This window comes from Heterodontus francisci, chromosome 23 (genome assembly GCF_036365525.1).
Source record: "Heterodontus francisci isolate sHetFra1 chromosome 23, sHetFra1.hap1, whole genome shotgun sequence".
NCBI lineage: Eukaryota > Metazoa > Chordata > Chondrichthyes > Heterodontiformes > Heterodontidae > Heterodontus > Heterodontus francisci.
Window position 1 is genome coordinate 37,097,627 of NC_090393.1, and position 26,025 is coordinate 37,123,651.

The 26,025-nt window shown below is 42.0% G+C and overlaps 1 protein-coding gene across 3 annotated transcripts in view; it reads left to right on the top strand.

The window, feature by feature from the left end:
• ascc2 (activating signal cointegrator 1 complex subunit 2) overlaps positions 1-26,025 on the top strand; it is a 74,578-nt gene that overhangs the window by 14,618 nt on the left and 33,935 nt on the right. For 2 of the 3 annotated variants that reach the window (XM_068055107.1, XM_068055108.1), the window contains exons 3-10: positions 6,247-6,405; positions 8,466-8,636; positions 20,512-20,641; positions 20,745-20,812; positions 21,871-21,981; positions 23,014-23,126; positions 23,682-23,756; positions 25,780-25,887. In XM_068055107.1, the coding sequence (XP_067911208.1) occupies positions 6,247-6,405; positions 8,466-8,636; positions 20,512-20,641; positions 20,745-20,812; positions 21,871-21,981; positions 23,014-23,126; positions 23,682-23,756; positions 25,780-25,887 (935 nt within the window). The remainder of the gene's footprint in view (positions 1-6,246; positions 6,406-8,465; positions 8,637-20,511; positions 20,642-20,744; positions 20,813-21,870; positions 21,982-23,013; positions 23,127-23,681; positions 23,757-25,779; positions 25,888-26,025) is intronic. The other variant, XM_068055109.1, reaches the window with a different exon arrangement.

The following is a 26,025-nucleotide window of genomic DNA, read 5'->3' on the forward strand; positions in this document are numbered from 1 at the left end:
TTTTCACTGGAACGACGGAGGTGGAGGGGCGACATGATAGAGGTTTACAAAGTTATGAGCGGCATGGACAGAGTGGATAGTCTGAAGCTTTTTCCCAGGGTGGAAGAGTCAGTTACTAGGGGACATAGGTTTAAGGTGAGAGGGGCAAAGTTTAGAGGGAAAGTGCAAGGCAAGTTCTTTCCCCAAGGGTGGTGAGTGCCTGGAACTTGCTGCCGGGGGAGGTGGTGGAAGCAGGTATGATAGCGACTTTAAGAGGCATCTTGACAAATACATGAATAGGATGGGAATAGAGGGATATGGTCCCCGGAAGTGCAGAAGGTTTTAGTTTAGGCAGGCATCAAGATCGGCGCAGGCTTGGAGGGCTGAATGGCCCGTTCCTGTGCTGTACTGTTCTTTGTTCTTTGTTATTTACATATCTTGTATATTAACTTCTTGTAATGGGAAACATGCCACTTAAAATTCTATTCAGTGTCTGCATTGAGCACTCAAATCATTACAGGCACCGTTTACTCTTTCTTAATCATGTGCTTTGATCCTAACTTCAAACAAAGGCCAAACAACAATGTGGGATAGTATTCTTTATTCCCCCTCCCATTTCTATGATGTTGGCAGATCTATCTTAACTTCCATGTTAAGTTAAATGGCATGTTGGCCTTTATTGCAAGGGGTTGGAGTATAGGAATAAGGAAGTATTGCTACAATTATACAGGGTTTTAGTGAGACCACATCTGGAATACTGTGTGCAGTTTTGGTCTCCACATTTAAGAAAGGATATACTTGCACTGGAGGCAGTGCAGCAAAGGTTCACTAGATCGAGATACTATTTTGTGGCGTTGTTAATTTTGCATCCTATACAATTACAGTAATATGCAGAGTGCTCACTAGCTAGTTTTCTGTTTGCCAATTCACATTTCCAAAATACAACTGTTCAAAATTAAAAATAATTACATTTGATCTGGAGAATAGCATCAATATGTAGATTCTCATAAGCTGGCAGAAGTATGAATCTTTTGTGAAAAACTTTTTTTTTACAAAAAGCATTATTAAGTATTTGTATACACAATGTAATGAGACTTAACTGAAAATGTACTAGTTCTACTTTTACTCATTAATTCTTCATATAACTATTGTCCACACAGTAATTTAATGATGTCTTCAGTGATGCTTCAATTATATACACAAGAACATAAGAAATAGGAAGAGTAGACCATATGGCCCATCGAGCTTACTCCACCATTCAAAACAACCATGGCTGATTAGATTAGATTAGAGATACAGCACTGAAACAGGCCCTTCGGCCCACCGAGTCTGTGCCGAACATCAACCACCCATTTATACTAATCCTACACTAATCCCATAATCCTACCACATCCCCACCTGTCCCTATATTTCCCTACCACCTACCTATACTAGTGACAATTTATAATGGCCAATTTACCTATCAACCTGCAAGTCTTTTGGCTTGTGGGAGGAAACCGGAGCACCCGGAGAAAACCCACGCAGACACAGGGAGAACTTGCAAACTCCACACAGGCAGTACCCGGAATCGAACCCGGGTCGCTGGAGCTGTGAGGCTGCGGTGCTAACCATTGCGCCACTGTGCCGCCCTTGGGATTCAACTCCAATTGATCTTGGGATTCAACTCCACTTTCCCGTCCGCTCGCCAAATCCCTTGATTCCCTAAGACACCAAAATTCTGTCTATCCCAGCCTTAAATGTATTCAACAATGGAGCATCCACAACCCTCTGGGGTAGAGAATTCCAAAGATTCACAACCCTTCGAGTGAAGTAATTTCTCCTCATCTCAGTCCTAAATGATCGACCCCTAATCCAGAGAATGTGCCTCCATGTTTTAGATTCTCTGACCTGCGGAAATAATCTCTCAGCATCCCTATCCAGTCCCCTTAGAATCTTGTATGTTTCAATGAGATCACCTCTCATTCTTCTAAACTCCAGAGAATACAGGCCCAATTTACTTAGTTTTTTCCCAAAAATATACTTTAATCATAAAGATCTGTATAAAAAAAAAAATTACAAAACAGTTCCAGTTTAACATTCCAGAAAGTGCAAAAGAAATCAGTTTTCTTCAATACGAACTTGAGTTTCCTCACAACCCTTGCCATTACATTTTACTTAGTCTATCATAAGACAACCGCCTCATCCAAGGGAGCAATCCAGTGAACATTTGCTGCACTGCCTCCAATACAAGAACATCCTTCGTCAAATAAGGAGACCAAAACTGTACACACTACACCAAGACCCTGTATAATTGCAGCAAGACATCCCTGCTCCTGTACTTGAATCCTCTCGCTATGAAGGCCAGCATACCGTTTGCCTTTTTAACTGCCTGTTGGACCTGCACGCTTACTATCAGCAACTGGTGTATGAGAACACCCAGGTCTCGTTGCATATTCCCCTCTCTCAGTTTATAGCCATTCAGATAATAATCTGCCTTCCTGTTTTTGCTACCAAAGTGGATAGCCTCACATTTATCCACATTATACTGTATCTGTCATGCATTTGCCCACTCACTCAACTTGTCCAAATCACGCTGAAACCTCTCTGCCTCCTCCTCACAACTCACCCTCCCACCCAGTTTTGTGTCATCTGCAAATTTGGACATTTAGTTCCCTCATCCAAATCATATTGTGAATAACTGGGGTCCTAGAACCGATCCCTGCAGTACCCCACTATCACTGCCTGCCATTTGGAAAAAGACCCGTTTATCTCTACTATCTCTATCCATCGCAATACACTACCCCCAATCCCATGCGCTTTAATTTTACACGCTAATCTCTTATGTGAGACTTTGTCGAAAGCCTTCTGAAAGTCCAAATAAACCACATCCACTGGCTTCCCCATATCAACTCTACTAGTTACATCCTCGAAGAATTCTAGTAGATTTGTCAAGCATGATTTCCCTTTCGTAAATCCATGCTGACCCTGTCCGATTCTACCACTGTTCTCCAAGTGCTCTGCGATAAAATCTTTGATAATGGACTCTAGAATTTTCCCCACTACTGACGTCAGGCTGACTGGTCTGTAATTCCCTGCTTTCTCTCTACCTCCTTTTTTATTGCCCTCAGAACTAGGGATGCTGTCATTGTCAACCACATTCCAAAAAAAATGTAAAAATTATCCTTCAGAAAAGGAGTGAAATGTTTAGCATATGTTTCTCTTCTTTCTTTACAAACACAGTTATACTTCTAAACAACTGTTGCTTGTGTATAACGTCATTTATGAAATGGCACACTGCTTTCTGCCCAAAAGAGTTTGACAAAGATGCTATTTGTATCACCAGCTATTTCAGTAATCGGGAAACTTATTTCATTCTCAAATGGGTTAAAAGAAGCAGGATGCTACCATTTTGCAAAGTGCAGTGAAGGGCAAGCTGACTGAGGCAGCAATAAGAATATCTCAAAAAAAATTCTAGGTCCAAGCATCATAAGATCAGAGTGAGCCTGTCGCTGACTATTCTACACAGCTCCACTCGTCAGAACACCTCCAATGATGAAGCAACCCATGCCTGTCTATAGCAGGATTTGAACATTCAGGGGTGGACTGACAAAGGTCTGGTAATGTCCACGACATGTAAATGACTAATGACAACATAAAAAGTCAAGCCATTTCCTCTAGCCTTCAATGGTGCTATCATTGCTGAGTTCTCCAACATCAATAACCACATCCTATGGGTCATCATTAACCAGAAGCTTAACTGTACCAGCGATCTTTCTTCCGTTTTACACTGTGGCTGTAAGTACAGAGCAGGGGCTGGGTACTCTGCAAGAAGTAGTTTACTTCTTGACCCCTGAAAGACACTCCTCCATTTATATTGATCAAGTCAGGAGAGTAATGGAATGTGCACCAGAATGGGTGCAGTTATGTTAAACATGCAAGAAACTTATCACCGTCCAGGACAGCAATTTGTTTGGTGCCCTTACCACTAAACTTTGTATGCATTCCCTCCATTACCCATATTCTGTGGCTGCAATAAGTATTATCTATTGGCTGCTTTGTAGCAATTCGTCAAGCTTACTTTGACAGAAAACCCACCCCCACTGCCATCCCTACTACCAAAAAGAGCAAGAGTTGCAAGGTCATGGGAATGCCAACACCTCCTAATATTCCAAGTCATGTACCACCTTCACTTGGACAAATACTGCCATTCCTTCATTGTTGAAGAGTTAACATTCTGAAATTCCGCTCTTAACAGAGTAGTGGGAATGCCATCAGCACAAGGACAGCAGTTGCTCAAGGAGAAGGCCAACCACCACAACCTTAGGGCAACTAGGAATAGGCGACAAAGGAAACATTGTCTGTTGCCCAAATCCAGAGAATATATTTTAAAAAGGCAATTTACCCCAGCTTAGTTGCCATACCACTGCACAACATACTTAGCCACTGAGTTATTGGGGACTTGAACCCAGAACCTTGTGACTCAGAAGCAAAAGTACTACCATCTTCAGCTGCTTCATCAATGACCTTCCTTCAATCATAAGGTCAGAAGTGGGGATGTTCGCTGATTGCACAATGTTCAGCACCATTCATGACTCCTCAGATACTGAAGCAGTCTGTGTAGAAATGAGCAAGACATGGACAATATCCAGGCTTGGGCTGATAAGTGGCAAGTAATTCGCGCCACACAAGTACCAGGCAATGACCATCTCCAACAAGAGAGAATCTAACCTTCTCCCCTTAACATTCAACGGCTTTACCATCGCTGAATCCCCCACTATCAACATCCTAGGGGCTACCATTGACCAGAAACTGAACTGCAGTAACCATATAAATACCGTGGCTACAAGAGCAGGTCAGAGGCTAGGAATCCTGAGGTGGGTAACTCGCCTCCTGACTCCCCAAAGCCTGTCCAGCATCTACAAGGCACAAGTCAGGAGTGTGATGGAATACGCTCCACTTGCCTGGATGGGTGCAGCTCCAACAACACTCAAGACGCTCGACACCATCCAGGTCAAAGCAGCCTGCTTGATTGGCACCCCATCTACAAACATTCACTCCCTCCACCACCGACGCACAGTGGCAGCATTGTGTACCATCTACAAGATGCACTGCAGCAATGCACCAAGGCTCCTTAGACAGCACCTTCCAAACCCGCGACCTCTACCAACTAGAAGGACAAGGGCAGCAAATACATGGGAACACCACCACCTGCAAGTTCCCCTCCAAGTCACACACCATCCTGACTTGGAACTATATCACCGTTCCCTCACTGTCGCTGGGTCAAAATCCTGGAACTCCCTTCCTAACAGCACTGTGGGTATACCTACCACAAATGGACTGCATCGGTTCAAGAAGGCAGCTCACCACCTTCTCAAGGGCAATTAGGGATGGGCAATGAATGCTGGCCTGGCCAGTGAAGCCCACATGCCCATGAATGAATAAAAAAAAATTGAGCCACGTTTGGCACTCCAGTAACAAAAATATTCACATGTGAGTGTGTGACTGTACAATAAGTATTTTGTTTTTGCCATTTCTGTTCTATTAGAGTGGATTTTAAGTTTTTTCCCACAGCCGTGGTTTGGAGCGATAACGATCAAACAATTTTGTTAAAAATAATTTTTGTAAAGGTGTGTAACAAGACTTGCATGATCTAATTCAGTCCAAAAGTTGCATTTTGATGTTTGAACAAATTTAATTTATTGTTCATCAGTTACCAAAAGTTTTCATAAACATCAACACAATGTTTCAGTAATTTATCCCTATGTTTGTTCATGCAATAACAGCATTAACCCCCTTCAGTGGTGTTGTGTAACCGAATATTGCCGCTAATATGGTGCAACTTTACAAATTTTTAAAATTTTGTTTATTTGTTGTTATTCTTACTGTTTGGACTGCTTTTAATAAATGACACCCAATTTTTCATTAACCTTTTTCAGTGAATTTTGTTTTCTTCCCATCATAATCAGTTGGCTTGAACTTTTTGAATAATACACTTTTAAATTGGAGTACAATCAGGGTCCAGCAAAGTGATGGATTCTAAATGGGACTGTAGAAAAAAAAATTGAGCTGTCCAACTCTCACCTTTTAGGGCTTGTTAAAGAGCAGTAAGAGTGTGGCAGTTGTGGAGACTATTTAGAAAATGGTTTATTACTGGAGCATTATAAATTAAGCAAATCAGGTCTGCAGGGTAATACATTTAATAAAATCAGTGTTCATGATTTTGTATATCTATATGTGTATTCAATATAGAGACCTTACAAGGTTTATTTTATTTTCTTCAAAAAAAAGCATCCAAGCAGGAAAGAAGATTGTTGCTTTGTGTTGTACAAGCCTCCACCTCAAGATGGCACACCAGCTCTGGTGGAAGAATTTCTGGAGCGTGCAAATTTCATTGCTGGTGATCTGGATTGGTTGCTAGCCCTTTCACATGATAAATTTTGGTGTCAGGTATTAAAATCTGTATTCTATGTCAAGTCATGTAATTTTGCAAGTAAATGTTCTCATTTTTAAATGTTGCAGTAGGCTGTGAGTAGTTTGTTCTGTTGGGGGGCTAAGGCTAGTGATGATCAATATGTTGCCAAATAACCACTTTGATTTGTAGTTATGAGATGTAAATAGAATATATATTGAGCTCAACATGTGAGATTAATTAGATGATCTTGAATAACATGACCACTTTGAAAAGTCCAGTTTGGAAGAGAAGTTTGTGTTCAGAAATTGTCTTTTATGTTTGTGCATGTGTACAATAGTTAAGTCATTTGTACAATGACTTTATTTAGTTTAGTGTGGAAAGGTGGAATTGCTTCATTTACAGATTAAGGCGTTGTAAATGTGTACTTGTAGAAAGGTTCTATCGGAGTAGCATAACCTAAGATAGGTGTGATGAAATTGCACTTTATTAAGTTGAAGATTATGTGATCATTTTATTTTCACATGATTTCAATGAAAACATTATGGAGCATTCACTTTCTCCCCTTATTCCCTTTAAAAAGTTCAACACAAGTGTGCATAAAGTAACATTTTAAACTATGGAGTTTATTTATTTATTTAGAGATACAGCACTGAAACAGGCCCTTCGGCCCACCGGGTCTGTGCCGACCAACAACCACCCATTTATACTAACCCTACAGTAATCCCATATTCCCTACCACCTGCCTCAGGGTAGTATCCTAGGCCCAACCATCTTCAGCTGCTTCATCAATGACCTTCCTTCAATCATAAGATCAGAAGTGGGGATGTTCGCTGATGATTGTGCAATGTTCAGCACCATTCGCAACTCTTCAGATACTGAAGCAGTCCGTGTAGAAATGCAGCAAGACTTGGACAATATCTAGGCTTGGGCTGATAAGTGGCAAGTAACATACGTGCCACACAAGTGCCAGGCAATGACCATCTCCCCTTGACATTCAGTGGCATTACCATCGTTGAATCCGCCACTATCAACATCCTAGGGGCTACTATTGACCAGAAACTGAACTGGAGTAGCCATATAAATACCATGGCTACAAGAGCAGGTCAGAGGCTGGGAATCCTGCGACGATTAACTCACCTCCTGACGCCCCAAAGCCTGTCCACCACCTACAAGGCACAAGTCAGGAGTATGATGGAATATTCTCCACTTGCCTGGATGGGTGCAGCTCCAACAACACTCAAGAAGCTCGACACCATCCAGGACAAAGCAGCCAGCTTGATTGGCACCCCATCCACAAACATTCACTCCCTCCACCACCGACGCACAGTGGCAGCAGTGTGTACCATCTACAAGATGCACTGCAGCTACGCACTAAGGCTCCTTAGACAGCACCTTCCAAACCCGCGACCTCTACCAACTAGAAGGACAAGGGCAGCAAATGCATGGGAACACCACCACCTGCAAGTTCCCCTGCAAGCCACACACCATCCTGACTTGGAACTATATCGCCGTTCTTTCTCTGTCGCTGGGTCAAAATCCTGGAACTCCCTTCCTAACAGCACTGTGGGTGTACCTACCCCACATGGACTGCAGCGGTTCAAGAAGACAGCTCACCACCACCTTCTCTAGGGCAATTAGGGATGGGCAATAAATGCTGGCCTGGCCAGCGACGCCCACATCCCATGAATGAATAAAAAAAAATCATCCCTGTTTATAGTGTAGCTGTTTAGAAACCCCACATAGGCTTATTGTTTATTCCAAGCCTGCTACAATTGTAAACTCTTTGAATGAGACTTAATTATGTGTATTCAGAATGGCATTTTAAGAACTTTTCTGTAAAGCAGTAGGCTGTTAAAATCAATATTTATAAATAGAAACTGCTTATGTAAGCTTGTCACATTGACATTATGCCTCTATACTGGTGATGGTGCTTTTAACAGATCCACTCAGAAAGTGGTGTAATTATCATGGTGAGTTTATATAGCTAGTTTCCATTATAAATGTGGACATAGGAATTTGTAATGGAAAAGTTGACGGAAGTGTAAGGCATTTTATTACACCAAAATGCAAATTTTTCTTTCTTGTTCACTTTTAGGTTATTTTCGATGAAACTCTGCAAAAATGCTTGGACTCTTTCGTACGTTATACACCCCGTCAGTACGATGAATTAGTGAATCCAAATCCAGCAGTAGCAGAGATGCAAAAACGTCTCCATCGCAGTGTTTTTATGACCTTTCTCAGGATGTCCACCCACAAGGAGTCCAAAGTATTGCAGTTTAATTTCTCTCCAGGATTTTTTTTTATATAATTTTTTTTAATGGAATGTTATATTTGTCTCTATTACTGCTACTGAATGTAACTGAGATCATGGACTGTTTCACTGAAGTTTAGGGAAAGTCAGCTGAGTAGCATTCACTTTTGTTAAATGTAGCTTTTTTTTTTGCCAATTTTATTGATGCACAGTCTTGTACATCCTCCAGCTCTTCATTTGTGAACTTAAAAGTATTTGCAGGTCAGTAGATCATTGGCGGCATCACTGATGATTCTGTCATTGCCTGGTGTCCACATACCTGCACTTTCAAGTAAGGTTTCACTGAATAACAATACTAATCTGTGACTAATTGTAAAGCTTGTTCACCAGACTGATTCCTGGGATGAAGGGGTTGTCTTATGAGGAAAAGTTGAGTAGGTTGGGCCTGTACTCATTGGAGTTTAGAAGAATGAGAGGTGATCTTATTGAAACATATAAGATTCTGAGGGGGGTTGACTGTGTAGATGCTGAGGGGATGTTTCCCCTTGGGGAGTCTAGAACTAGGGAGTACAGTTTCAAAGGAAAGGGTCTCCCCTTTAAGACGGAGATTAGGAGGAATTTCTTCTCAGGGTCATTAATGTTTGGAATTTTCTTTCCCAGAGAGGAGTGGAGGCTGGATCATTGAATATATTCAAGGCTAAGTTAGATTTTTGATCTACAAGGGAGTCGAGGGTTATGGGGGACAGGCAGGAAAGTGGAGTTTAGGCCACAATCAGATCAGTCATAATTTTATTGAATGGTGGAGCAGGCTTGAGGGGCCGAATGGCCTACGCTTGATCCTTGTTCTTATGGTTCAATGAGGCTGCAATCTGAGCATTCACGGTATTGTCTTTTTACGCACCGTCTTTCCCAATTTTTCTGTCTGTTAAAATTACTGTTTTAAAGAAAAAGTTTCCAACTTGATTATCTTCCACAGCGGCCAGCAAATTTGTTATATATGCTGGCTTGGTGCTAAGCCCAACAAGGTTACCGTCTTTTAGTGGAATTGTGAACTTCTTTGTAGGCAGCAAAAGCAGGTTTTATGTTTAATTGAAGTTGAGTGAAATCATTCTAGGCAATTGTTATAGGGTCAGCATATTAGGCATACTCATCAATACCAATGATTCGTGCTCCACCACAACTAATGTAATTTCTTTGCTAACTGTTCTAGAGTTGGGAAATGAGTGGAAGGACTTAAAAATCTTGGAAGATTGCCCCTCTAATGAATTTATTTTGGTTCGTTACCTTCTCGTGTTCATGTAGCAAATATAGGTGTGCTGAACAGGATTATTGTTCCACCTGAAAGTGTGGAAAAATTGAGAAGAGTTGTCGTCGCTGCTTAAGGTGGAGCTGTGTTTACGACAGCCCATCACATTAAGGCGACAAAATTAACACAGCTTGAGGTAATCAGTTTAATTGCTGTTTGGCAAGGCAAGTTTGTAGACTGAAAGTTTGCAAGTTTCCGGCTCCAGATCAGGAAAAATACTATGAAATGATTGCTGATTTATAATTTTTTGACTTTGAGGTGTGGCATTTCAAATGATATTTGCTTTCAAAATTTTAATAAATGTAGAGCAAAATTAAATCTAAATAGCAAACAGCTATATTAGCACGTCAGGCAATTAAATAACAATGAGTTGTACAGGGCTTTCTTAAAATCAAATTGTCAAAGCAAGTAGAATCCTTAACAAATTCAATTCCCAACCTAAACATATTTTTTATCGCTTTAGCAGAATATTTGTGTCTGAAGCTCTTTATGTCCATTTCAGAATATAACAGCAGGTTGGAGATTAATAGACTTCTTTAGTAATAAATAAAAGGTTGTTTAAAACTAGTTTGCTAGAGCTCTTCGGGAGGGTTTAAACTAGTTTGGCAGGGGGATGGGAACCGGAGCCACGGATCAGTGGATGGGGTAGCTGTTGAACAGGCAGATACCGAGTGCAGAGAGTCTGTGAGGAAGGTTAGACAGTTGACAGGGCAAAATTGCAGCCAGTATGATGGGTTGAAGTGTGTCTATTTTAACGCAAGAACTGTCAGGAATAAGGGTGATGAACTTAGAGCATGGATCAGTACTTGGAGCTACGATGTTGTGGCCATTACGGAGACGTGGATATCACAGGGACAGGAATGGATGTTGGATGTTCCGTGGTTTAAATGTTTCAGAAGGAATAGGGAGGGAGGTAAAAGAGGTGGGGGAGTGGCATCATTAATCAGGGATAGTATCACAGCTGCAGAAAGGGAGGTCGCCGAGGAGGGTTTGTCTACTGAGTCATTATGGGTGGAAGTCAGAAACAGGAAAGGAGCAGTCACTTTGTTGGGAGTTTTCTATAGACCCCCCAATAGCAACAGAGACATGGAGGAACAGATTGGGAGGCAGATTTTGGAAAGGTGCAGAAGTAACAGGGTTGTTGTCATGGGTGACTTCAACTTCCCTAATATTGATTGGAACCTCCTTAGTGCAAATAGTTTGGATGGAGCAGTTTTTGTCAGGTGTGTCCAGGAAGGTTTCCTGACTCAATATGTAGATAGGCCGACTAGAGGGGAGACTATGTTGGACTTGGTGCTTGGCAACGAACCAGGCCAGGTGGGAGAGCATTTCAGTGATAGTGATCACAACTCCCTGGCCTTTACTATAATCATGGAGAGGGACAGGAGCAGACGGGATGGGAAAATATTTAATTGGGGGAGGGGGAATTACAATGCTATTAGGCAGGAACTGGGGAGCATAAATTGGGAACAGATGTTCTCGGGGAAATGCACGACAGAAATGTGGAGGTTGTTTAGGGAGCACTTGCTGCGACTGCTGGATAGGTTTGTCCCGATGAGCCTGGGAAGGGATGGTAGGGTGAAGGAACCTTGGATGACAAGAGATGTGGAACAGCTAGTCAAGAGGAAGAAGGAAGCTTACTTAAGGTTGAGGAAGCAAGGATCAGACAGGGCTCTAGAGGGTTACAAGGTAGCCAGGAAGGAACTGAAGAATGGACTTAGGAGAGCTAGAAGGGGACATGAAAAAGTCTTGGCGGGTAGGATTAAGGAAAATCCCAAGGCGTTCTACACTTATGTGAGGAACAAGAAGATGGCCAGAGTGAGGGTAGGGCCGATCAGGGATAGTGGAAGGAACTTGTGCCTGGAGTCGGGGGAGGTCCTAAATGAATACTTTGCTTCAGTATTCACTAGTGAGAGGGACCTGGTCGTTTGTGAGGACAGCCTGGAAGAGGCTGATATGCTCGAACAGGTTGAGGTTAAGAGGGAGGATGTGCTGGAAATTTTGAATGATATGAGGACAGATAAGTCCCCGGGGCCAGACGGGATATAACCAAGGATATTCCGGGAAGCGAGGGAAGAGATTGCTGCGCCTTTGGCGATGATCTTTGCGTCTTCACTGTCCACTGGAGTAGTACCGGATGATTGGAGGGTGGCAAATGTTGTTCCCTTGTTCAAGAAAGGGAATAGGGATAACCCTGGGAATTATAGACCAGTCAGTCTTACGTTGGTAGTGGGCAAATTATTGGAGAGGATTCTGAGAGACAGGATTTATGATTATTTGGAAAAGCATGGTTTGATTAGAGACAGTCAGCATGGCTTTGTGAGGGTCAGGTCATGCCTCACAAGCCTTATTGAATTCTTTGAAGATGTGACAAAACACATTGATGAAGGAAGAGCAGTGGATGTGGTGTATATGGATTTTAGCAAGGCATTTGATAAGGTTCCCCATGGTAGGCTCATTCAGAAAGTAAGGAGGCATGGGATTCAGGGAAAGTTGGCTGTCTGGATACAAAATTGGCTGGCCCATAGAAGTCAGAGGGTGGTAGTAGATGGAAAGTATTCAGCATGGAGCTTGGTGACCAGTGGTGTACCACAAGGATCTGTTCTGGGACCTCTGCTCTTTGTGATTTTTATAAATGACTTGGATGAGGAAGTGGAAGGCTGGGTTAGCAAGTTTGCCGATGACACTAAGGTTGCTGGAGTTGTGGATGGTGTGGAAGGCTGTTGTAGGTTGCAACGGGACATTGAGAGGATGCAGAGCTGGGCTGAGAGGTGGCAGATGGAGTTCAACCTGGAAAAGTGTGAAGTGATTCATTTTGGAAGGTCGAATTTGAATGCGGAATACATGCTTAAAGACAGGATTCTTGGTAGTGTGGAGGAACAGAGGGATCTTGGGGTCCATGTCCATAGATTGCTCAAAGTTGCCACCCAAGTTGATAGGGTTGTTAAGAAGGCGTATGGTGTGTTGGCTTTCATTAACAGGGGGATTGAGTTTAAGAGCCGCGAGGTTATGCTGCAGCTCTATAAGGCCCTGGTTCGACCACACTTGAAATATTGTGTTCAGTTCTGGTCACCTCATTATAGGAAGGATGTGGAAGCTTTAGAGAGGGTGCAGAGGAGATTTACCAGGATGCTGCCTGGACTGGAGGGCATGTCCTACGAAGAAAGATTGAGGGAGCTAGGGCTTTTCTCATTGGAGCGAAGAAGGATGAGAGGTGACTTGATAGAGGGGTACAAGATGATGAGAGGCATAGAGTGGATAGCCAGAGACTTTTTCCCAGGGTGGAAAGAGCTATCACCAGGGGGCATAATTTTAAGGTGATTGGAGGAAGGTTTCGGGGAGATGTCAGAGGTAGGTTCTTTACACAGAGAGTGGTGGGTGCGTGGAATGCGCTGCCAGCAGTGGTAGTAGAAGCAGATACATTAGGGACATTTAAGCGACTCTTGGATAGGTACATGGATGATAGTAGAATGAAGGGTAGGTAGTTAGTTTGATCTTAGAGTAGGTTAAAGGTTCGGCACAACATCGTGGGCCGAAGGGCCTGTGTTGTGCTGTACTGTTCTATGTTCTATTGGGAAATGTTGGTTTTAAACAGATTTTATCATTTCCATGTTCTCTTTTAAATTATTTCAACTAACTGTTTTGTGTGAAAAAATACAGAAGAAATTCTGGACATGAGTAATTACCAATAATCAGTTGCCTTGGGTAATGAAACAAAATATTTGCCTGAAACCTGAAGTTATCTGATTAGGCAAATAAAGCATAAGATGTGCATGATTTGAATATGCCACTCTAGAATGCATTAATATAACTGTAGTGCAAGTACAAATGTCCCCCTGCATTATATCTGTGACAATTACTTTGGAAACATATTGCACCTCAAAAAGCCTTTAGATTAGTGCCTTATCACATGACTGCATTGCGTAATCTTCTGATGTACATATAGTGTTTGTATATTCTCATGTTATTAACTTTCCATCCGCACCCCATTCACCTACAAATATAAGAATATGCTACAAAGAAGAAACTAGCTGGTTCATCAAGCATGGTGCAGCTTCTAAATGCCATCAGCTCTACCCCCACGACCATGTTATTTCCTGAGGGAGGCCTAAAAGTAAAAACCTTAAAAGCCTGTTTAAGTTAATAGACGGTCTGGGAAATTTCTCTCTGACCCTGGAAGGCAGTCAAACGTTCCAGGAGACCACAAAGACTTGAAGGTACATCTTGAATAATCCACACCTATATATAATAGATCTGTTAGCCACTCTCTGAAACTTGGCCAGCTCTCATTTGAATGCTTGCAGTGAATCCCTGCTCTACACATGCTGGCAACTTGTTCCAGAGGTTGACAACTATCTGACAAGTGATATTTGCAAAATAGTTTCTGCTCTTTCCATAATTTCAAAGTTTATTGGCTAACTTTAGGACAGGGAAGTCCAATTAAATTGTGATGGTCTGAAAGGCGAAATGTATCTCTTTAATCCAGATACACAGGAACAATGCAGTGGAGCGCGACCTCAGCACAATAGAATCCTCACTTTGCGCATTCATCAATCTCACTTGTGTTACTTTCTCAAGCAAGATACTCATCGGTTTTGACATAAACAGTCCCTTTTGATTGCCTTTGTATCCAGGAACTGATTGGTTCTGTTTGTCTGTGGTTCACTTTTCTTCAGGTGAATCAGAATTCATTAACTTAACGGGTGACAGAAATCCTAGCCAATCTAAGTGCTCTAGAAACAGTAAATCAGGGTTTCTTGTTAATTTTCCATATTGAACCAAGATCTACTTGGCTCTTTGTAAGCTGCTGAAGATCCAGAGATGCATGGAGTAGCAGCTGTTTTGAGAACCCCAGGTAGATCCAGAGCTGTATTAGAACTACAATTGCTGCTCTTGTTGTGGATACACAACATTATCTTATGTTAGAGATTCTCTTGTGTCAATAGAACTGTTTCATTTGTGAAATTAGTCACTTTGAAGTGAAAACAGTTGCAGCGAGGGGATGCAACTAAAAGATGTGAGCAAAGGTCTGGGCTGCACTGGAGTGCTGACTTGGGGCTGCATTAGAGTGGTAAAGTGGGAGTTTTGTGACTGAGGGAGTTCGGTGAGGAGGGAGCGAGGAGCTCCTTTCATTTCCTACCTGTCCTCAAAGAGCATGAGGGGAGCCGAGAGTTTCCAAAGAGCACAGCTGACTGGTGAGTAAGGCCTGGTGGGTATTTTTCAAACTGGATTGAATTATAAGTCATTGTTTTATCAAGACTTAGTTGATTTTTTTTTATTATAATAGTCTTCTAAAGTTTTAAATTTAAAGGGTTTAGTCATGGCAGGAGAGCTTGCTGCATGTGGGAATCCGGGAACATTTCCAGTCCCCGGGACCAGCATGTGTGCAGGAAGTGTGTCCAGCTGCAGCTCCTGGAAGCTTGGGTTTCAGAGCTGGAGCTGGAGTCTGAGAGCATCGTGGATAGCACATTTAGAGAGGTGGTCACACTGCAGCTGAAGGGACTTGAGGAAGGAAGGGAATGGGTGACCACCAGGCAGTCCAAGAGAAACAGGCTGGTAGTTCAGGAGTTTCCTGGGGTCCTGCTTGCAAATCGGTATTCCATTTTGGAGGCTGATGAGGCTGGTTCCTCCAGGGAGTGCGGACAGAGCCAAGCTTCTGGCACCACAAGCCGGCTGTCTGGACAGGAAGGGGGAAAGAGAGGAAGAGCAATAGTAATAGGGGATTCTATAGTCAGGGGAACAGATAGGCGCTATTTGGCTGTCAGCGTGACTCCAGGGTGGTGTGTTGCCTCCCTGATGCCACTGGGATGTCACTGAACGGCTGCAGGGCATCCTGAAGGGGGAGGGTGATAAGGCAGAGGTCATGGTATATGTTGGTACCAATGACATAGGTAGAAAGAGGGATGAGGTCTTGCATCAAGAATTCAGGGAGTTAGGCAGTAGACTTAAAAAGCAGGACCTCTTGGGTTGTCATCTCTGGATTACTCCCAGTGCCACATGCTAGCGAGTATAGAAATAGGAGAATAGCACAGATGAATGCATGGCTTAAGAGTTAGTGCAGGAGGGAGGGTTTTAGATTCCTGGACCATTGGGACTGTTTCTGGGGAAGGTGGGACCTGTACAAGCTGGATGGTCTACATCTGAACCAGAGAGGGTCTAACATCCTTGCTGGCGGTTTTGCTAGTGCTGTTGGGAGGAGTTTAAACTAATTTGGCAGGGGGAGGGGACGCAGACTCCTAGCAGAATAGGGACACAGCTAAACACAGGAAAGCAAACAAGGCAGAGGGAATACAGCGGAAGTAAGTTTCAAGGGAGTAAGACCAGGATGGATGGCCTCTATTTTAATGCCAGGAGTATTACAGGTAAAACGGATGAGTTAAGGGCAAGGATTGACACGTGGAATTGTGATATAGTAGCCATCATGGAGACATGGTTGAGGGAGGGGCAGGATTGGCAGCTCAATATCCCGGGATATAGAATCTTCAGGCGAGGCAGAGGAGGGGGCATTGCAATATTAGTTAAGGAGTCCGTTACTGCAGTAAGGAGAGATGATATCTTGGAGGGGGCATCAAATGAAGCTTTATGGGTAGAGTTTAGGAATAAAAAAGGGACAGCCACATTGCTATGTGTTTATTATAGACCCCCAGATAGTCAGCGGGAAATTGAGGAGCAAATACATGTGCAATTCGCAGAGGTGTGTAAAAATCTTCTTCTTCATTGGCCTCCTTGTCTCGAGAGACAATGGGTAAGTGCCTGGAGGTGGTCAGTGGTTTGTGCAGCAGCGCCTGGAGTGGCCATAAATGTCAATTCTAGAGTGACAGACTCTTCCACAGGTGCTGCAGATAAAATTGGTTGTTGGGGATGTTACACAGTTGGCTCTCTCCTTGCGCTTCTGTCTTTTTTCCTGCCAACTGCTAAGTCTCTTCGACTCGCCACGCTTTAGCCCCGCCTTTATGGTTGCCCGCCAGCTCTGGCGATCGCTGGCAACTGACTCCCACGACTTGTGATCAATGTCACAGGACTTCATGTTGCGTTTGCAGACGTCTTTAAAGCGGAGCCATGGACGGCCAGTGGGTCTGATACCAGTGATGAGCTCGCTGTACAATGTGTCCTTGGGGATCCTGCCATCTTCCATGCGGCTCACATGGCCAAGCCATCTCGGGCGCCGCTGGCTTAGTAGGGTGTAAATGCTGGGGATGTTGGCCGCCTCGAGGACTTCTGTGTTGGAGATACGGTCCTGCCACCTGATCCCAAGGATTTTCCGGGGGCAGCGAAGATAGAATGAATTGAGACATCGCTCTCGGCTGACGTATGTTGTCCAGGCCTCGCTGCTGTAGAGCAAGGTACTGAGGACACAGGCTTGATACACTTGGACTTTTGTGTTCTGTGTCAGTGCGCCATTTTCCCACACTCTCTTGGCCAGTCTGGACATAGCTGAGGAAGCCTTTCCCATGTTTAATTCTGCATCGAGAGACAGGTTACTGGTGATAGTTGAGCCTAGGTAGGTGAACTCTTGAACCTCTTCCAGAGTGTGGTCGCCGATATTGATAGATGGGGCATTTCTGACGTCCTGTCCCATGATGTTTGTTTTCTTGAGGCTGATGGTTAGGCCAAATTCATTGCAGGCAGCCGCAAACCTGTCGATGAGTCTCTGCAGATGCTCTTCTGTGTGAGATGTTAAAGCAGCATCGTCAGCAAAGAGGAGTTCCCTGATGAGGACTTTCCGTACTTTGGTCTTCGCTTTTAGACGGGCAAGGTTGAACAACCTGCCACCTGATCTTGTGTGGAGGAAAATTCCTCCTGTGTAGAAATAATAATATGGTAATTATATTAGGTGATTTCAACTTCCCCAACATTATTTGGGATAGTCATCATGTTAAGGGCTTAGATGGAGTGGAGTTCTTAACATGTATGCAGGAGAACTTTTTAGCTCAATATGTAGAGGATCCAACAAGGGAGGGTGCAGTGCTGGACCTAATTCTGGGGAATGAAGCCGGACAGGTGGTTGATGTGTTGGTGGGGGAGCATTTTGGTGATAGCGACCGCAACATGGTACAATTTAAGCTTGTTATGGAGAAAGAAATAGACATGTTGCAAAAAAAGGGTTTTGGATTGGGGGAGAGCGAATTTTAGTAAAATAAGGAAGGATCTGGCCAAGGTAGACTGGAAAGAGTTACTTGTCGGGAAATCTACAGAAGAGCAGTGGGGGGCATTCAAAAAGGAAATGGGGAGGGTACAGGCCCAACATGTTCCCTCTAGGGTAATAGGTAGGAGCAACAAGCCCAGAGAACCATGGATGACCAGAAACTTTCTGGGTACAATGAGAAGGAAAAGAGAGGCTTTTAGCAAATACAAGGAGAGCAAATCAACGGAAGCATTAGTGGAGTACAGAAAGTGTAGGACGGAGCTTAAGAAAGCAATAAGGAGAGAAAAGAAAGGATATGAGAAAGCTCTGGCTGGTAAAAGTAGGGAAAATCCCAAGATATTCTATATCAATGGGAAAAGGGTAGGACCCATTAGGGACCAAGTGGGAAATCTGTGGGTGGAGCCAGAGGACACTGGTAGGGTGTTGAACGAATACTTCACATCTGTCTTCACCCAAGAGAATGAGGATGTAGATATAGAACTCAGAGAGAGAGACTGTGAGCTTCTTGAGTAAATTGTCATAGGGAGTGACAAAGTATTGGAGGTTTTGACAGGCTTAAAAGTGGACAAATCTCCAGGTCTGGACGATTTGTGTCCCAGGACGCTGTGGGAGGCGAGGGTGGAGATTGCAGGGGCCCTAACCCAAATTTTTAATTCTTCTCTGGCAGCGGGGGAGGTGCCAGAGGACTGGAGAACAGCTCATGTGGTCCCACTATTTAAGAAAGGTTGTAGAGATAAGCTAGGGAACTACAGACCAGTGAGTGTCACGTCAGTGATAGGGAAACCATTGGAGAAAATTCTGAAGGAGAGAATCTATCTCCACTTGGAGAGGCAAAATTTGATTAGGAATAGTCAGCATGGCTTTGTCAGAGGGAGGTCATGCCCAACAAATTTGATTGAATTTTTTGAGCATGTGACCAGGTGTGTAGATGAGGGTAGTGTAGTTGATGTAGTTTACATGGATTTCGCAAAGCCTTTGACAAGGTCCCACATGGGAGACTTATCAAGAAAGCAAATGCACATGGGATACAGGGTAACTTGATAAGGTGGATTCAAAATTGGCTTAGCTGTAGGAGACAGAGCGTGATGATAGACAGCCGTTTTAGTGACTGGAAGCCAGTGTCCAGTGGCGTACCACAGGGATCTGTGCTGGGTCCCCTATTGTTTGTCATTTATATAAACGACGTAGATGACTATGTGGGGGGTAGGATCAGTAAGTTCGCGGATGACACAAAGATTGGCCGAGTGGTTAACAATGAGGTTGAGTCTCTTGGGTTACAGGAAGATATAGACGGGATGGTCAAATGGACAGAAAAGTGGCAGATGGAATTTAACCCTGAAAAGTGTGAGGTGATACACTTTGGAAGGAGTGATGTGACACAGAAGTATTCAATGAATGGCCTGACACTGGGAAGTTCCGAGGAACAAAGGGACTTTGGCGTGTTTGTCCATAGATCTCTGAAGGCAGAAGGGCAGGTTAATAGGGTGGTGCAAAAGGCATATGGGACACTTGCCTTTATCAATCGAGGCTTAGATTACAAAAGCAGGGAGATCATGTTGAAGTTGTATAGAACTTTGGTAAGGCCAAAGCTGGAGTACTGTGTGCAATTCTGGGAAGAATTATAGGAAGGATGTGATTGCACTGGAGGAGGTGCAGAGGCGATTCACCAGGATGTTGCCTGGGATGGAACATTTAAGCTATGAAGAGAGGTTGGATAGGCTTGGGTTGTTTTCGCTGGAGCAGAGAAGACTGAGGGGTGACCTGATCGAGGTGTACAAGATTATGAGGGGCATGGACAGGGTTCATAGGGAGCAGCTGTTCCCCTTAGTTGAAGGGTCAGTTATGAGAGGACACAAGTTTAAGGTGAGGGGCGGGAGGTTTAAGGGGAATTTGAGGAAGAACTTTTTTACCCAGAGGGTGGTGATGGTCTGGAATGCACTGCCTGGAAGGGTGGTAGAGGCGGGTTGCCTCACATCCTTTAAAAAGTACCTGGATGAGCACTTGGCACGTCATAGTATTCAAGGCTATGGGCCAAGTGCTGGCAAATGGGATTAGTTGACGGGTCAGGTGTCTTTAATGCATCGGTGCAGACTCGATGGGCCGAAGGGCCTCTTCTGCACTGTATTATTCTGTGATTCTGGAAATGGAATAACTTCTTGTCTGCCTTCGGCTCTCTCCAGTGAGGGTGCCCAATTAACTGCAACTCACAAATATGACCCCACTGCAATTTATTTACTTTTATTTTTAAAATACTTTTGATACCAAGTACATTTTGCCATTTGGACTTAACTTCACTAGTTTATTTGAAGATTTGGCTGTCATATCAATTGGTGGAGAGCTAATTTGATGAGATTTAAGGAGCTCTATTCTCTATTTTGTGAATAACCATGCATATGTACCTTAGTATTTCAACTTTATTCATGTTATTCTTTCAATAGGAGCACTTTATTACACCTGAAGTTTTTGGAGAAATAATCTATGATGGCTTTCACTTTGACATCCCAAAGATCTTTGACTTGTGTGTAATATTTGGAAAAGGAAATGCTGCTCTCCTTAAGAAGATGATTGGTTAGTCTGAAGGAACTGTATTGCTTCTTTTGTAAAGGAACAAATTAAAATGATTTTCTGCAAGTTTCCTTTGGGCTTTAATTGTGTTTTTCCTTATCTGTAGGAAACATTTTTAACCAACAACCAAATTACTTCAATGATCTGAATGAAACGGTGCCCACTATCCTCCAGGTAAGAAAACTGATTTGTATATACTGTATTTGGCTATTTCACTATAAATGTAGTATAGATCTCCTAGGAAGGTTTTTGGAAGTTTGTAATGAAAGCAACACAGATGGAAGAAAACTAGCTGCAAACATTTACAGCTGGAAGATCTTTAAGGGAAATGTGTTGTTTTTACGAAGATTTAGCATTCTGTACTTTCCCCTTTGGAACATGTTTGAATCCAATCCTGATGTGAAGGCGTTGAATATGTGCAAGGCTGATTCAGACAGATTTTTGATCCACAAGGGAGTTAAGGGTTATGGAGGGCAGGCAGGAAAGTGGATTTGAGGCCACGATCAGATCAGCCATGATTCTTATTGAATGGTGGAGTAGGCTCGAGGGACTGAATAGCCTACTCCTGCTCCTATTTCTTATGTTCTTGTGCATCACACCTCTCTGTTGACTGTAGAGATCATATGTGAAATGAAGTTGAATATTCCCACCTCAACCTCTACTGGGCACAGTCCACAGAACAAAACAATTCTTCACTTATCAACACTTAATTATATACCTTGCAAGTGTCATAGTTTATCCAGAAAGTGCTTCATTACTTAAGGCCTACTCTGACGAGTGATGTTTTGAGGAGGCCTGATAGTACTAGTCTGTCATGTGTAGAGCAATTTGGTTGGTCCTGGGAGATTTGTAAGGTACAATATGAGCAATCTCTTTCTTGAGGATGGAGAAATGGAAAGGGTTATGCTGATGCCACGAGCAGTTGTTCCGAGGTTGGGGTTTAGGTAGGTTGTTGAGCCAATGTAGCAAGAGCTTCACTTCAAAATGCCCCATGTTGTACTTTGCCTCAGAATGTTTGACTTCCACATTGAGTGCAAAAAGTGGAAAATAGCAGTCTGCTCCTCGGCACGGACATCCATCTCCTTGAAGAGCAGAAAATTCATCCAAGTTAATCATTAAATAAAAACTGAACTGTGTAAATACAATAACGTGCGGTTTTATATGTTTAAAATAGCTGAACGGTATTGATGAATTTAAAGTTCTAATCCATTTCTCATCTCATTATCTTCAAGGTATGTAGTAGTATCTGTGAGAAGTGTGGCTTAAGATTGGAAAATCATTCCAATTGGCCTCAGAAGATTGATGCGCAAACCAAAGTTTCACTCATGGATATGCCTGTACAGGTGCTGCTCAAATTAAGATTTTTTTAAAAATCATAACTAAAACATATATAGCTTTACCTCTGTAAATGAGAAAGTAAGTTTAAAATAACTCCAGTTCATTACTCGCATTTCAAGAATTATAGCATAGACCCTCTTGTATTGTGTATATTTTATATAAATAATTTAGCCATGATGAATAAAATAGTAACTCATGTACTACTTGTAGCAATAAGAAATATTTCACTGTAGTGAAATTAATGACCAGTGATGTGTGAACCAAGAGGCCCTGTAATAGGTAATTAACTCTATCTGGTTTATATTTGTAACAATCAAACACATTGCTCTTCTGTACTGTTGACACTACACGCAGTGGTTAGTTAGCTTTGCTTTAATTTATTAGCAATTGTCTCCTGTTGTGTACATTCTTGCTAACACAATGCTGATCCACATTGTTATTAATAATAGACTTACTACTGTATGTAAGGGAGGAGTGCTTCTATCATGTGTACAGTTTGTTTTGCATTGACATTGTAGATCTTCCACAAACATGAGGGGTCCATCTTAAATAATTTTTTAATATCTACATGAAAGAAATTCTTCAAACCTGCTATTTAGTCAGTAAATCTAATGAACAAATAAATATAACATTCTCCAAAATGAATATTGATACCAGTTCTTCCAGCATGTACCACCACCTCTAGATTAAATGTTTGCCTGACTGCCTGTGTGTGTGTAATTGATTGACTCAGTGTTGTGGTACATAGTTTAACAATTGGTGTTAACATTTTACTTTGAGGACTGTGTGTTTGCCTGATCTTTAGATTTATGGATTAAACAGCAAAGCTTGTTGCACTCACTATTTTGTGTGGATATTAAAAGCTGTGTGAACCAGAAATCTTCTAAATAAGCGTATTCTGAGTTAGAAAACCTATGTATTTGGAGACTTGCAGCTTATGTTAGAAGTTTCTAAAGTTTTATCAACTTTTCCTAGTATTTTATGCAGATTAGATTGTACTTGTGAATAATGCAATGGCAAAGTCTTTGTTCTTCCAGGAATTTAAGGATATTTTGCTGTATCTATGCGATACCTGTACTACGCTGTTTGCATTCTTGGATATTTTTCCTGAAGCTAGTAGGACAATACAAAAGCATGACTTTATTCATAGGTATGGAAGCATATTATAAAATGTGTCTTGACTGGGATTTTAATTATACAAAAATGTCATTTAATCTTGTATCTCTGTTCTGAATGATAAGACCATCTTTAATTGTAAACAACATACATGTTATTTTCATGATTGCATCCTCCTGAATTTTTCCCTATCTTTCAAATTGAGAGTGGCTTGATTCCTCTTGAAATAACAACTTATGACTGTGTGACAATGTGGGTCAGCTTGCTTTGGCTTTTTGTGGGTGTGTTGGTGGTTGCTACTTTCTCCCTTTTGGGGAGATTACCTAGTTGAGATTGAAAATGTATTTTACAAAAAACTGTCCGGGAAGGCCCATCTTTTAACCCTTGACTTGGCACATTACGTATTGTGATTCCAGGCTGCTGTCAATATTGTTATCTGTTTAGTTTTACTACAGGGACAGACTATTTTAACTAGAACATACAAGCCAAGATAGTTTAGGAAAAACAAGGTTTTAAGAATGAATAAGATATACTGGAGTAATTTTGTCTAATTCTTCTTCATGAAAACTATTTCCTTTGTTTATTGCAGATTGACCTCATTTTATGAAGTAATTGTGCCTGAACTAGAAAATACAATCAAAAAGAGACGATTTGATGAAACGAGGTAAGATTTATTCCATGAAGGCTTAAAAAAAAACTCTTGGGTTTGGATCTCCTCCCTTTTTACTGTTTAATTAATCTAAACTTCATTGAGACATTATTATTCTACGAAGAGAATCTGAAATTCTCATTGCTCTATTTGTGGAACTCAGTGACAAATTAACCTAGAGCTACAGAATTTTACAGCAGAGAGCTAGGCTATTCAAGTCATTCTGCTTGCACCATCTCTCTGAAAGAGCTATCCACTTACTCCTATTGCCATGTTCTTGCTTTGTACCATTTTATTTTTTCTCATGTACTTATCTATTTTTTTTAAGCTATTATGGATTCCATTTCCACTACAGTTTCTAGTAGGATTTTCAATGGGCTGAATTTTTCTGCGGGCGTCAGGGCCATATGTGGGTCCCAAGGCCGCGCTTGTTGTCATGGCGCCAATCGGTGCAACTTCACGTGAGGCGGGTTCCTAATTGGCAGCCTCCATGTTTACCGTCCATTTAAGGATGGCAGGTGGGTTCCTGAGGCAGGAGGCCAATGAGAGGGCCCGCAGCATAGGCTGACCGGCAGCCCCATCAAGACGGTGGGCGCTGCTGAGGCAGAAAGGTGAACGCAAGGGTGCCTCAAATTGGAGGTACTCTCATAAGTCTGCTGAAAATCTGTTTATCAGCGTAAATCTTTTCTAAAACCTTCTCCAAGGCCTTGACATCTTTCCTAAAGTCAGGTTCCTAAAACTTATCACAATATTCTAACTTCTCTCTAACCAGTGATTTGCTATTAGGTTAGCTTTAGCTGTTTGTTTTGGTACGCTAAGCTCTGATTTATATTGCCTAGAATCCCATATAACATTTTTTAAAAACAGCTTTATCAACTTATTGTTCTGCCTTTAATTAACTTATGCATCGGAATTGTTATTTTTCTGCTCCTCTTTATAGTTTTGCCATTTCGTGTATATTTTCTGTTCCTCCCCAAGTGTACAGCTTCACATTTCTTTACATTAATTTCATCTAATTCTTATCTGCTCAATCTACTAACCTGCTCGCCCCTTTGAGTTAATTTACAATATTCTTAATAGTTAATCATGTCACTGATCAAGGACATTGCTGTGTCAGACTGTTTAGTTTTTTTTCCTTTGGCAGTGAAACTCATATTGGTGACTGAGAGATGACAATATTATACATAATGCTGGAAGGTTAAACTGAAGCTTCTGGTCGAGTACAATTTACATCTGTGGAAACTTCAAAACCTTGTTGCACTTGATTATTTTTATTTTATTTAGTAATGTGCCCATGATAGATTTTTACTGTTAACATGTTTGGTAATGAACACAAATAGGTATCTTCATTTTTTTTGCCGCCTTTGGTGAATTTTGTATTCAAGATGGAAGGTGTCAGTCCTGGCTGGTGCAATATTTTGTTCCCCAGTATCAGAATCAAACACATGCAAATCAGGTGTATCATTGCTATCTGCATACTAAAACTGTACTATGCGCCAATAACCTACCTGAACCCAAACACTCAAAGCATCCCTGCTGCACAAGAATGATTTTTTTGCACATCCATCACCAGGTATCTAGATGATATATGAACAGCATTGCCAATTTGTGAAGTACCTTTTGTTTTGCTCTTTAGTGAGCCCAGATTGCACCAGAACTGGGTTGGTACTGTTTAATTTCACAGGACTGTTGCAACCATGGTGAAAAAGGGAGATTTTCATTCCAGTGGTCTGGTCTGGTTTCATACCTGGATCTTTAAGGTCAAAGGCTGGTACACTGACCCATTCTGCCACCCAGTTTCTGTCACGTAACTTTTGAAATATTTAGAATCTTAAGATTATTGAAATATACTATTTGTAGGTAATTTAGAGGCCTGAAAGGAAGAGTGGAGGAGTAGAGATATTATTATGTAAAGCAAGAACTGATGCAAGATCAGTAGGTCAGAAGGTGTTACAATCTGACTGGCTTTCTGTCCTTCCTCCCCTCTGCCCCCACTGCCCCAAATCTATTAATGTTGGAAATGCATCTTTTTCTTCAGTTTGCAGAGCGACTTATGGAGGAGGCTCTCGCACTCCAAGAAAAAAATGATTGAAACTTTTCATCTCATCATTAACTACTTGTGCCTTCAGCCTATACTAGAAAATGGGTAAGGAAGCAGCAAATCTAAATTTATTTATTTTTGTGGGAAACTGTGTTGGCTCATTCACTGTAGATATTATGAAAGGTGTGCTTTCCAAATTAGATTTTGGATAATGTACATTTATTTTTCTGAAGCTGTGACTTT